General features: G+C 40.9%; 1 protein-coding gene across 1 annotated transcript; it reads left to right on the top strand.

Annotated features, from left to right (window-relative positions):
* The first annotated feature begins 3,041 nt into the window (after window positions 1-3,041).
* On the top strand, window positions 3,042-9,867 carry stc2a (stanniocalcin 2a). Its single transcript, XM_061788398.1, has 4 exons — window positions 3,042-3,360; window positions 4,870-5,012; window positions 7,305-7,516; window positions 7,656-9,867. The coding sequence occupies exons 1-4, from the start codon at window positions 3,222-3,224 to the stop codon at window positions 8,008-8,010; spliced, it is 849 nt and encodes a 282-aa protein (XP_061644382.1). The 5' UTR covers window positions 3,042-3,221; the 3' UTR covers window positions 8,011-9,867.
* The last annotated feature ends 3,228 nt before the right edge of the window (window positions 9,868-13,095 follow it).

The following is a 13,095-nucleotide window of genomic DNA, read 5'->3' as shown; positions in this document are numbered from 1 at the left end:
AAACTTCTGTTTTTTCCTCTTATTTTGAAACTCACATTTGCGCCACTTCTGGTGCCGGAGTGACGCTAACCTGATGACCGCTACACGGCAAAGGGTTCACTTGAACGTGACATAATCACTTAACAAACCACTTATGTAAAAAAAAAAAAAAAAAACCAACAAGGCAATGCAATCATAGCAAAGCGTTTGCATGCATGTGTATTTGGATGACTTTACTGACTCGTCATTGTCACACACCACCGAAAGAATTCATGATATTATCATACATGCAAATCAGTCGCCTTTCTGCGAAATTCTCAAAATAGGCCATTTACATGAATCGTATAGATCCAATGAGTTTTTCTTGGGGGGGGGGTCTCCGTCACTGTCACTGACATCCTAGACTGTTTCGTACTCGGACTTCGACTTCCGCATTGGCTGTTTGTGTCAATCCAATTTAAACGCTAGTGACTTTAAACGCTAGTTCACCAATCAAACGACACAAGAAAGTCACATGACCTCACACAACGTCTTCCATTGGGCTTCCCAGGCGTAGGTATTATCACTAAATAAGACAGCCCGTGGCGGCCCTGTTGGGAAGGTCGTCGTTACCATGAAGGCAACGGCGCGCTATTCGTGTTTACATTTAGACGAACAAAAACAGCTTTCATGTATTGCAGTATTTGTCTGGCACTGTCTGCCTAAACGTGGATATTTCAGCTCACTTCTAACTTGAGAAAACAGTAAATTGCAGATGGTTTGTTGTAGTTTTTACTGTGCATACACACACACAGCAATATCAGAATTTGCACATTCACATTTTATTTTGTAATACTTTTTTTTATTGTTGTTCATGCTGTAGTTAAAAAACCAGAAGTTACTATTTACTCAGTACGTTGAGTAATTATTTCACTATGTACTTTTTACTCTTACCCAAGTAATTTTTTGGAGGACGACTTTTTACTTGAGTCACATTATTTTCAAGTAACAGTACTCTTACTTGAGTAACATGTTTGGCTACTCTACCTACCTCTGGAGTGGACATCCTCTATTTTTACTATTATGTTTAAGCAAGCATTTTTTCTCATCAGATCAACCAGTGTTGTATTTGTTGCATTGGTCTTTTGTATTTTCGCGTTAAGGTGCTGTGGGTCGTGGCCCTGGTTGTGATCCCAGCGGAACCGCGAAGCACACGTAACATCGGCGACAAGAGTTGATCCGCTAGTACATCTTGTATTAATAAGGAAACGCAGCTACAATTATCTAATTAGTTTACGGATGTTAATGTGAAATGTATTAAGCGACGGAGCGACGTTAGGGATTATGTCAGAATGAACTAACTTCAAATTCAGAAATGGACAATAAAAACAGAAAAATATTGTACTTAATATTTTCCTGGAGATTGAATTTGGGATTAGCCTTTGAAGTTGGTAATAGTGAAACAGACAATAATTTTTGTCAATTATTTTCCAGAATGAGAGTGCTTAAAGAGGAAGATGCTATTCATGTGGCACAGCTTGAAGCAGGCATCAGGTGCAGGTGGAGATGGGCCTGGCTCAAATTGAAGGCCAGAACAAACAAAAAAAAGGCAAAGAAATTAGGCAGATTTCATTTTAATCTTAAATTTGTACATCAACGGCGGTGTAAATAGGTTTTTCTGCGTGAATAAATTATTTTATTTGAGCCTTATTGTACTCTTCAGAGTCTTCCAGATTGTTGAATTTATGTTAAAATAAAAAAAGATTCTCTGCAAGGGCCTGGGGGAAACCCACCCCCCTACAATGTTTTTTTTTTGTCACCTTTTTCATGCCATTGGTGTTTGCATGTCTGTACTATGCATACAAATTATCTTCCAGACTTCTAACTATGCTCCACACAGGCACACGTGCCACTGGGCAGGCGCAATTACGTAAATTAGACTCCTTCACATTATACAAATGTATAATTAATAAATGTTTAAGGCACTTAAATTATAAATATAACATTTCCTGAAACAGTAAATGACTGTGGACATTTCTACAGTCTCACTGTCAGACAGTCGGCACACAGTACGAAGAGCAGGAGACAGAGTTGAGGAAGCTTACGTGGATTTCATTTGAGAAGTCAATGAGGGTGTTTGTGGGAGCCGTGCTCCCTCTTGCCCCAGCGTGTAGCCTCCAAAGTGTCCTTCTTCCACCATAAATCTTTCAGACTCTTAATACTCGTATGCTGTATTGAGGCAATAAAGCAACAATGTGTATCTGTTGGGCCCCCTAGAGGATTGTAACCGAAGTGCACTTTGCCGACCATTCACATTTGTTGACACTTCGTTTCCATTTGGTAGCACACAAGCAGCCTCCCCTGGCACATGGGTGAGACAGACAGGGATATGCGGGTTTACACCATGCAACACCTATAAGTGAAAACACCGTTTCCATGGCGACTGGAAACATTCTAAGAACTTGAGTCTGGTGCATTGACAGTTATTCCCTGTCACCCTCAAAAAATACATCTTCTCCTATTACCACATTTTAAAATACTATTTACACTACCTCTTACCATTGTATGCTCAAAATTCTATTGGGACATTACTAAGTTGTTTGTGCTCAATGTTAATATAGCAATGCTTTTTTTTCTTGTCATTTTATACTTCAGTAAATCCAAGACGACTTGACACCTGAAATGGTTCATATAACTTATTTTGGAATCTGTATCAATCAATACCTGATCAGTTCATAGGCAATATCCGTAAAGGGTAAAATCTGAGTAAGGTTCAGATGCCTAACTGTGTATAATTCTTTGTCACAGCATTGCTTTTCTAGCACTTGAATGCAAGTCATGCAACTTGCAAATGTGGCTGTGGGTTTACTGGTGTATAAGAGTCCAAGTGTTCCAAACGCTGCTTAATCGTCCAAGAACCACCAAAATACCAGTTCAGCATCAGTCGCGAATATTTCTTTTATAGCTCGAAAGTTTTCTGTTAAAATGGGGGAACTTTCTCTGGCCACGCCCCTTCAAAGCAAAGGACTTGGATGTCGGCGTCTCCGATTGGCTGAGAGGCGCCGAGCGACAACACCTGCTTAACTCCTTCATCCAAATTGACACCCGGGACTCTGAGAAATATAGGCAGCATCCACGGCGGCACATGCATTCACTTGGACGCCGAGCCGCAGCCAATTCGAGGTCAACCATCACGCGCCATCCACGCACGCATTACGCACGCGTTCCACGTATATCTTTGCCGGAGAAGGGGCAGAGACGCGATGTTTCTTAAAGTGGCCGTAGCGCTGCTGGTTCTCTCTGTACTGGAGCAAGTGGTCGGCTCGGATAATATCGACATTTACGACACTCCGCCGGAGAAGCCGGTCTTCCCCAAAGGACGCCTCTCACTGCAGAATACAGGTTAGCTATACAGTACAAGTGGCTGTGCGTGGTGTCAGTGGGACACGTGCGCATGTGCGTGTGTGGCGGCATGTAGGAGTCTCGTCCAGCCATCTAAACTTTTGTTGTTTGCTGCTTCTGATTCAAACTGTAAACTGTAAATCCAGGCACACGTACGTACGAGATACGATATCTTGATATCTAAGTAACAGTGGACAGGAATCCAATATGTTGGCAAACTATTAATAGTTCGGTCTTGGGCAATATATCCTAACATTTATTGAGCCAAGGCACGTATTTTACATGGGGGTGGGGGGGAAATAAAATACAATCTCACTGCACACCACCAAACAAAAATTTCAGGAAGAGTGGATCCACACGTTAATTATTTACCTTCTGCCATCTAGTGGAAGAGCATTTAATTGTTCTGCCTGTCACTATATGTCGCTGGCATAGATGGATGAACAAAGATACATTGTCTGTAGTAAATAAATCATTATCGGATCAATTAAGTGAAAAGTGATCATTTCCGACAGCACACTTGATCTCTCATGGCACACTGGTTGGGAATAACTGCCCGAAAGTAATCTGTAATGCAATGGTACAACTTTGTGCATCAAAGATGGTGTCACTTCCTCATAATGCATTGCTTTTCTTTTGATTTTGCACCTGTACATAGTATGACTGTCAAATGCAGCCCCAGTCTGTCAAGCTGCAAATATTAGCTGCTAATTTCCCTGCTGAAACTCCAAGACAGTTTTAATAGTGGAACCCCCCTTCCCTCCCTCCCAGTCCTGTAACAGCAGCGTGTAACTCAATGCATGCTGCAGCCAAGCTCGTACGATCCAAGCACATTCCTCTGATGCCAAAACAAGCACTGCCGTCAGCGGCTCACTTTTCCTGTGCACTTAAGTTCAACTAAGGCGTACTATCCGGGGGGCTTGTGTGGCGGTTTTGCACACAGTCGGGGGTGGGTGGTGGGGGGTGGGGGGGGGGAAATCAGCTTCAAGGCAACACGCCCATGATGATGCTTTACTTGGGTCCAACAGGTGTGATCTAGAACTGCAGAACCCAAATCCTTAAGTGAACAACTTCCAGCAATTTCACATTCAACAGCGTTTTCTGTGGTTTGTCCCTGCCATTCATGACTGTAGTGAGACTGTAAAGTAATAACCAGAAGCAAATATTCACAAGGTTTGCTCTTGTTTAAATTTGTATATACCGGTATTCTCAATTTATTGCACACGTTGCTGTTCAGGCAAGATAAATCACAGCACACTAGAGTCCACCAGAAGAAGCCCACATCTGCAATGCACCATCCCAATGCTCAATTCAAGGCATTGCAGATGGACCATGGTGCCACCTATAGGGAAATTACACCTCACCCTCTCATGTGTCCTGCTTGCATTTTTCTTTCTCAGGCTTAACAGCCACTTGCATTTGTGTAAAATGTGAACGCCATTTGTCCAGCAGCTTTAACTTCAACACACTGCTGCTATTACCTCCTCCAAACTGTTCCATCTATTCCAGCTGAGATCCAGCACTGTCTGATGAGTGCGGGTGATGTCGGCTGCGGTGTGTTCGAGTGCTTTGAGAACAACTCCTGCGAGATACGAGGGCTACAGGAGATCTGCATGACGTTCCTGCATAATGCTGGCAAATTTGACTCTCAGGTATTACCGGACCATTTGCAAGAATTGTATAACCAGAGGGCAACATTCCTTTACGATGACTCGTTGCTCCAGACTCATCTGCGAGCAGATTTGTTTATTTCTGTTTGTGCATGCCTCCAAAAGGACTAGCTTTTGTAAATACGCAATTATGGCATCAGGTCTACTAACTGCTTGATGCACATAGTTATGACCAAGAGTCTCAAACTGTCTGGCCAAAAGTCTATTAAACCACTTTATTCAAGGCTTTTGAGCTTTTTGTAACAATTTCATGTATTCGTGGCGGGCTTGATCTAATAGTTTTTATGTGTCCCGCAGTTCCTGTCATTTTGTAAAAGAATGTTATTTGCATGACTGAACAGTGTGCCTCCGAATCTCCTTATGTGACATGATTTTCTATTTGGTTTGGGCTGCACAATTAATCAATTTTTTATTGCGATTTTGGCTGCCACGATTAAATGAGCCTTATCGCCTGTTTTTTTTTTTTTTTTTTTCATTTTATTTTATTTTTTTATATAAATGCGGGCAGTGCTGCATATGAAAAGTACTTCATTTGCAGCAGTGCCCACAACCTGGTCAGCCAGCCATCAGGGCACTGCACTCTGGTGCAAACTTCAAAATAATAGCCTAAAATGGCATTGATCTCCTATGTAGTGATATATGAAGCTCTAATTTTGAAGATGGACCTCTCAGCACCTTGGCAGAGAAGGGGCATGTCACGGTTAAGACACTATTAACAATCGTAGCGACTGCTTTGACTTCAGCTTTTTAGCTGGTCTGACTGCAATGAAAAAAACGCCGGGAGTAAATACAGAGTGAAATCACAACCGTCAAGTTCTTTACAGTTTATGCATGACTGACCAATGGTCAAGCAGAATAACAGAGACGTACCGTCCTTGAAAATTCATTATACTAACGATGGGGATTTTCAAATGAAAAGTTGGTGCTTATTGCCTTCTATGCATTAACTGTATTTGCTTCCATTAAGTTGCAATTTGTGATTGCACTTTGTAATAGCACATATATTCAGTTAGCCCTTGCTAAAGTTGATTTTTTTTTTTGGGTACATTTTTTATTATTATTACCTATCATTTATTCCTAGTCATTGTGAACTCAAAACTCTTACATATTCTTTGTTATAGTTCCCTAACACAGCGGTGTCAAACTAATTTTTTTTCAAGAGCCACATTGTAGTTAAGGTTTCCCTCGGAGGGCCATTACGTCTGTGAACCCATATAAATATGATGGCGTCGTATTATTATACATACACTACAAATTCATGGATAACTTGTTTTGAAATCAAAAGCCAGTAAAACATTGATTGTTCTACTATTAATCAATTTATTTTAAAAGGGGGATTGGTAACAAAACAATTTTTGCAATATCTTAATGTTATTAAAAGTGAAGACAATTTGCAGTTTTGGTATTTTAGCAAGATACATAAAGTCCACACACCTGAGTTGCTCTCGCGGGGCATGTTAAATGATCCGGCGGGCCTGATCTGGCCCCCGGGCCTTGAGTTTGCCCAAACATGAAGAATAATTGTGATTAATAATCATGAGGCGGCACGGTGGCCGACTGGTTAGAGCGTCAGCCTCACAGTTCTGAGGACCCGGGTTCAATCCCCGGCCCCGCCTGTGTGGAGTTTGCATGTTCTCCCCGTGCCTGCGTGGGTTTTCTCCGGGCACTCCGGTTTCCTCCCACATCCCAAAAAAAAACATGCATTAATTGGAGACTCTAAATTGCCCGTTGGCATGACTGTGAGTGCGAATGGTTGTTTGTTCCTATGTGCCCTGCAATTGGCTGGCAACCAGTTCAGGGTGTACCCCGCCTCCTGCCCGATGACAGCTGGGATAGGCTCCAGCACGCCCGCGACCCTAGTGAGGAGAAGCAGCTCAGAAAATGGATGGATGGATGGATAATAATCATGATTACAATATTGATAAAAATAATAATGATTATCATTTTGGCCATAATCATGCACCCCTAATTTTGGTTAACTTTATATTGTAGTGTGACATTTATTACAATTTACTGTTAATCCACATGATTCTCTTGCCTCTGATTCATGATTGCTTTCATTGTAATTGTTCCAAAAATGGCTTTCTTCACCATTCTAAGCACCACCGATTGCAGTGGGATTTGTTCAACGGCTTGCAATCGAATGCTCGTGTGAACAGAGAATTGTAGTGTCAGCACTATATTGAGCTAAAATACTTTGTTTGGCTTCCGTTACATTTCAAATGCAAAGGGTTTTGTTGTGCCATTAATTATATGCCCGCTTGTTTTGTGTAGGGAAAATCCTTCATCAAGGATGCTCTGAAGTGTATGGCCCACGGGCTTCGACACAAGTTTAGCTGCATCAGTAGGAAGTGTGTTTCCATAAAGGAGATGGTGTTCCAGCTCCAGAGAGAGTGTTATATCAAACACAATCTGTGCTCAGCTGCTAAGGAGAATGTGGCCGTAATGGTGGAGATGATCCATTTCCAAGATCTCTTCCCTAAAGGGTAAGCAACTGGACAGTGTGTTATTCAATAAAGCCTGGCCTTTCAAGGTTATCTTTTTGCCATTCATCCTTGTTTAGTCATAGTATTTGGCCTTTATTTGTCCAAACATCATGTAATTTATTGACTTCTGTCTGCGTAGTCCTTATGTGGAGCTGGTGAATATTTTGCTGGGTTGCGGAGAGGAAGTGAAGGAAGCATTAACTCGTAGTGTGCGGCTTCAGTGCGAGCAGAACTGGGGAGCTTTGTGCGACAGCCTCAGCCTCTGCTCAGCCCTGACGCCTTCACCCTCGGCTGACGAACAACGCCGCCCCTCGCCATCTCAACCTCAGCCTGAGCACCCTCGCCACCTACGCCACGGTGACCGGGACAAACCCGGTAAAGTTGGGTTCCATGGCCACCCTCGCGGTCGCAGTCAGGGACTGCGCCGCCAGGGTCCAGATGCCGCAGTGGCAGTGGAGCAAGAAGACCCTGAGGCCACTGACATTAGGAGGTGAAAATGCAGGAGGTTACAACACTGATATCCCCAACATCATTTAATAGCACACTTGGACATTTACACATGAACACACACACACAAACTGAGCAGAGGGAAACAAACCCCTTTTCTGTGTTCTTTTTTTACCTTTTCCAGTCATTCCAGCAGTCCCACATGGTAAACCTGCAGGGTAATTGTGGCATAGCAAGTATTGTTACGCCTGACTACAGGCCACATTTTTTTGTAATGAATAATAATTATTATTATGGTGATTATTTCTACTTTTAGGACTGTTTTGGCTAATTTAGCATTTTTCTAATCATACTTACTGTAAAATGTGATTATTTGTATTTATTTTCTTCTTTCTGAAATGTTGAAATATTCAAATGTAAATAGGAAAAAAAACTATATTTATATGAACATGTATAAATATAGTTACAAATATAAAATAGTTATGTGTTAGAGGAAGTATACAGCGTGCTGTTTTTCCTCACATTATTGCACCTATCTCATATTGTGCTGTAGATAGGAAACATACACCATTTGTTGTTAGCAAGTGGGATTGTGTATTGTAATTATAAAGATACTTGATAGTGAAATACCAATTGTACACTTTTGAAGTCCAGTTCTGGCACATATTAATTGTAGTGCATTATTACAGCCATGACGCCAACAGAAAAGTTAGGAATTAAAATGAACATATTATTAATACATAAACTGATTTTGGATATCACCCAAATCTGCAAATTGTTGGCCGGTTAACAGTGCAGACACGAGGAATAAGCTACGATTTGTATGTTATTAATTGAACAGAAGAGACGGATGTAACATTCAAAGCTGTTCTTGTGCACTGGCAAGTGTTCCAACATTCTCTCCAAGCTTGTAACCATCAGCAAATGATTACATCTAACACAAAGAAAGGGGTCTCAGCATGTTTTATACAAAGAAGTGAGGTTATTGAATGTTCTGTCTTTATGATGTTGAGCCACAAATTTCTTTGCTGTTGCACTTTTGTTAGCTTTTGTTGGACTGCTGAAAGTTTAAAAAAAAAAAAAAAAAAAAACATGTGACCCGCCGTCTTTATCTTATCTTCACCTTATACGGGATATTTAATTTGACCAAGCCTCACCTACATCACCAAATTCAATAGAGTATCTATGCTCATTGCTCTGGACTGGATTGAGCCATTTTTCCCATTCTTGTTGTGTCCCATGCCTTGCTTGCACCCTTGAAATTAGTCCTTTTCCAAGTCCTTCCCCACGGTCAGCAGCGATGTGAGTTCCTGTTATTGTGCCTGTTTGAGCTGCAGGCGATACAACAAGGACCCAGGAAGTGGGTTACGTCCACACATGGGGTATGTTATTATAAATGTTATATTTACAGAGGCCACTAGAGCATTCCTCTGGGCCTCGGCCAAGAGCCAGCAACTCCAAGAGGCAGGCCAGCTGAGAGCAAGGCCTTTTTCTTTTCTTTTTTTTATTTTTATTTATTTATTTTTTTTAATTATTATTTTTTTACAGTCTTCCCTCAGGTTATTGCCGCCTGCTGTTGACCTTTTAAGCCCAGCCATGCTTTTGCAGTAAAAATAAAGTTTAGAAGCATGTCAAACCACCCTTCAAAGCACAATGACAGTATACAGTCAACATAAATTTCAGTTTGAGTATGTAATGTATAACCCTGTAATTTTGAAACCATTACAATCTCCATTTAAAAACAAAAAAAGTTCCCTTTCTGTTACAGAGGTTGGAGACCTAAGGAGACATAAGCTATTTTTATTGAATATGTACTGTATATGTGTAACGTGACATTTTGTTCAATGTAGTGACTTGTCTTTATGTATTAGAACAATAAACTAACCTTGTTCCTTTTTTCATCACCCAATGATATACTGATATATTCTGTACATGGCTTCCACAATTGAAATATCGTTTAGAAGTTTTCACTCATGTTTTAAGCTTAGACCCAATTCATATTTTGGGATTCATGAGGTCAGTTGTATCTTCCAGTCATTAAAATGTTTGAATCTTTATTTTGTACAGCAAACTGTGTTTATGTAGCTTTGTGCCTGTTTTATATAAGTACCACATGGAGTGGTAGCAGTGCAATTGTACTTTTATCAGTGGTAATGACATCAACTCGGCAGAGAGCGTTCGTCTCAGGTGTCCATACATGTTAAAGGACACCCTGCTCTCGTCTGACTAGCTGCCCCATCTCTTGGCAGTGAAATACGGCCTGTGTTTAAAGTTTTAAAGTGTCAAGTACTGTATTGGAACTAGCTGCCGATTGAAGGGTCAAAACATTGACATCATCCACTTGGGAGTGTGTTCACAGTGTAGTTTTTAAGAGTTGTGAGCAAGAGAACGGCATGGCACAAAACATTTACACAAAGCTGTGATTTCATAGATTGACATGCTATTAAGCCATGCTGCATTGAGCCAATTTACTAGGCTCATATCTGCAGTTGCTACAAACTTGAGTCAGGCTAACAAATGTTACTTATTTTTTATTTTTTACTTCTTAAACAGAGTTACAGGGAGGAAAGAAGACCACATTTTAAATCACAACATACCATACAGTTTATGTTACACCAACACCATGACCTCCATCTATTCAGTGTCAGGTCATGAAAGAGAATGTGGTTATACAAAATAACCACTGGGTGGTGACATTTCTTACATGTTTCTCGGGGGAAGGTAAAGTTCAAACTCTAAATTAGGTCCAAAAGGAGTTGAACAAAGGCAGAGGTTGTATGATTTTCCCTTTATACACTACGACGATGTACAGAATATGAACTAAAGCAATCATGATGCGATTAAAGATGTCTTTCAAAATTATTGTATTTATATTTCAATTTCAAGGGTTAATAATTAGTATCTCCAGTTATGAGTGTTATTCCTTCATTCATGCATTATGATATACGTGTCACTGTTTTGTGTGGTGGTTGTTTTGTATATCAATGGTTTCTGTTGATGTAACATGATAGTGGTGGTGGATTAAGTCGAGTAAATCCCAATGAAGGCCCTGGTACCAAATGCATGGCCGGCCACTGGATTCAATAGTATTGTTTGGACAACTGACATAATTAATTATTTTGAATACTGAATTATTAATGAATATCCTTTTTAGGACTGGTTAGAGCGTCAGCGTCACAGTTCTGAGGACCGGGGTTCAATCCCCGGCCCCGCCTGTGTGGAGTTTGCATGTTCTCCCCGTGCCTGCGTGGGTTTTCTCCGGGCACTCCGGTTTCCTCCCACATTCCAAAAACATGCATTAATTGGAGACTCTAAATTGCCCGTAGGTGTGACTGTGAGTGCGAATGTTTGTTTGTTTGTATGTGCCCTGCGATTGGCTGGCAACCAGTTCAGGGTGTACCCCGTCTCCTGCCCGATGACAGCTGGGATAGGCTCCAGCACGCCCGCGACCCTAGTGAGGAGAAGCGGCTCAGAAAATGGATGGATGGATGGATGGATGGATATCCTTTCTAGTCATTTTTTGCCTGAAGTCTGGCACCTCAGTCACCAAATTCAGACTCACTCCTGCTATGACAGGTCTTAATTGCAGTTACCTTCAGTCTCTGCCTGTTTATGGGTATTACTGTCTTCACATCTATCAGTAGTAAGTCAAATACAAGTTCTATTGAGGTTCTATTGTTGTATTCAGGCTATGCTGACTTGGCCATTGATGAATATTTGGTGCATGGGCCTTGAAATCGTGTTGAGTTGCATCTAGGTCATAATCTATTTGCACTGTGAAGCGCCTGTGACCAGAGGTGCATTGCCCGCTACACCCCAAAATTGTTACTAAGTTCTGTCAGCAGTCATTTCGTCAATAAACACCAGTAAACTTGTGAAAAATAACTCAAAGCTTTTTGAAGGTAGAAATTAATCTTACGTCTCAAACCAATACGGCATGATTTTCATTCATTGAAGACAAAGGTGGACGCACCAAGACCCACAAAAATGAGCAACTGAAGGTAAAGGCTTGGCAAAGCATCTCCAAGAAGGAAAGCCAGAACTTGGTTACTTTTGGTGATGTCTTCAATTAGTGTCATGCAATAAATTAGTCATTATAGTGGTAAATATACAAATGTGGCCTGTTGGAGCAACACATTTACTGTGCAAGGATTGTAGCAAAAACAGCATGCTGGTGACTGGACTCGAATACACTGCACTCACTTGGTTGTTATGGCAACTATGCGCTATCAATATTGAGATGTGCAGAGACCACAAAAAGTGCCCTCTGAAATGAGAAACCTGAGATAACCAGCTTCGTCTGCACTGTGACCATTTCTGTGGGAACAAATAAATATATGCATGACTTGGTGCCCAGAATAATTAATGATTTAGCATCAATCTGTAATGAATTGATGTAGACTGTCTCATGTTGAGCATGGAAATAATGTCATAGATGTTACAAAAATATGTAATAATCATTGTATCCAATGCTAACTATTTAGCTTTAGCAGCATAGCTCAGTTTTTTTTACACTTAAGTAATATGGACACAAAAGAAAGCCACTAGACAAGGGAGTACATACATTAATCATAAATCTAACATATGCATATTTTATTCAAATAAAGATTCAGACACAAACAACAACTATATGTTCAATGAATATTAAACCAGGAAGGATCTGGACCTCCAGCTTGTTAGTTCTTAAAGGAAACCATAAGCTCAAAGCAGGCTGTGTTGTTAAACCACCCCAACAGGACCTGCAGCACAAGAGATTGGGTTGGGTGGTGAGTGCAGCTTAGAGAGGACACAAATAAGGGGTGGGTCTGGTATTGCAAATGGTAAACATACTGAGAGACAAACGAGGTGAAGAAAATCCTCCTCAATCAAATAATTTTGTCATATGGAAGTTTGGTATACTTTATATAGACATTTTACTTTACTCTTATGTCCGACCAACATTCCAAACCATTTTTGGAGAATTGCAAAGGCTTTCACCAATGACTTCCACTGGAAGTGGTGAAAGAAGCTTGTTTTGGTTGAACAGGTTTAACACTAGTCATCTTACTCCCACTTGAATAATTGAATGTATAACGCAGGCACTCATCTGAATGGGTTCTTCTTCTTCCCTCTGCTACAAGAATGAGAATGAA

This window comes from Phyllopteryx taeniolatus, chromosome 10 (assembly GCF_024500385.1).
Source record: "Phyllopteryx taeniolatus isolate TA_2022b chromosome 10, UOR_Ptae_1.2, whole genome shotgun sequence".
Taxonomy (NCBI): domain Eukaryota; kingdom Metazoa; phylum Chordata; class Actinopteri; order Syngnathiformes; family Syngnathidae; genus Phyllopteryx; species Phyllopteryx taeniolatus.
This window is presented reverse-complemented; position numbering and strand designations above follow the sequence as displayed.

Coding starts and splice junctions, on each gene's coding strand:
- stc2a (XM_061788398.1), top strand. CDS start 3,222: ATGTTTCTTAAAGTGGCCGTAGCGCTGCTGGTTCTCTCTGTACTGGAG. Junction 5,013..7,304: donor CTGGCAAATTTGACTCTCAG/GTATTACCGGAC, acceptor TGTTTTGTGTAG/GGAAAATCCTTCATCAAGGA. Junction 7,517..7,655: donor CAAGATCTCTTCCCTAAAGG/GTAAGCAACTGG, acceptor CTGTCTGCGTAG/TCCTTATGTGGAGCTGGTGA.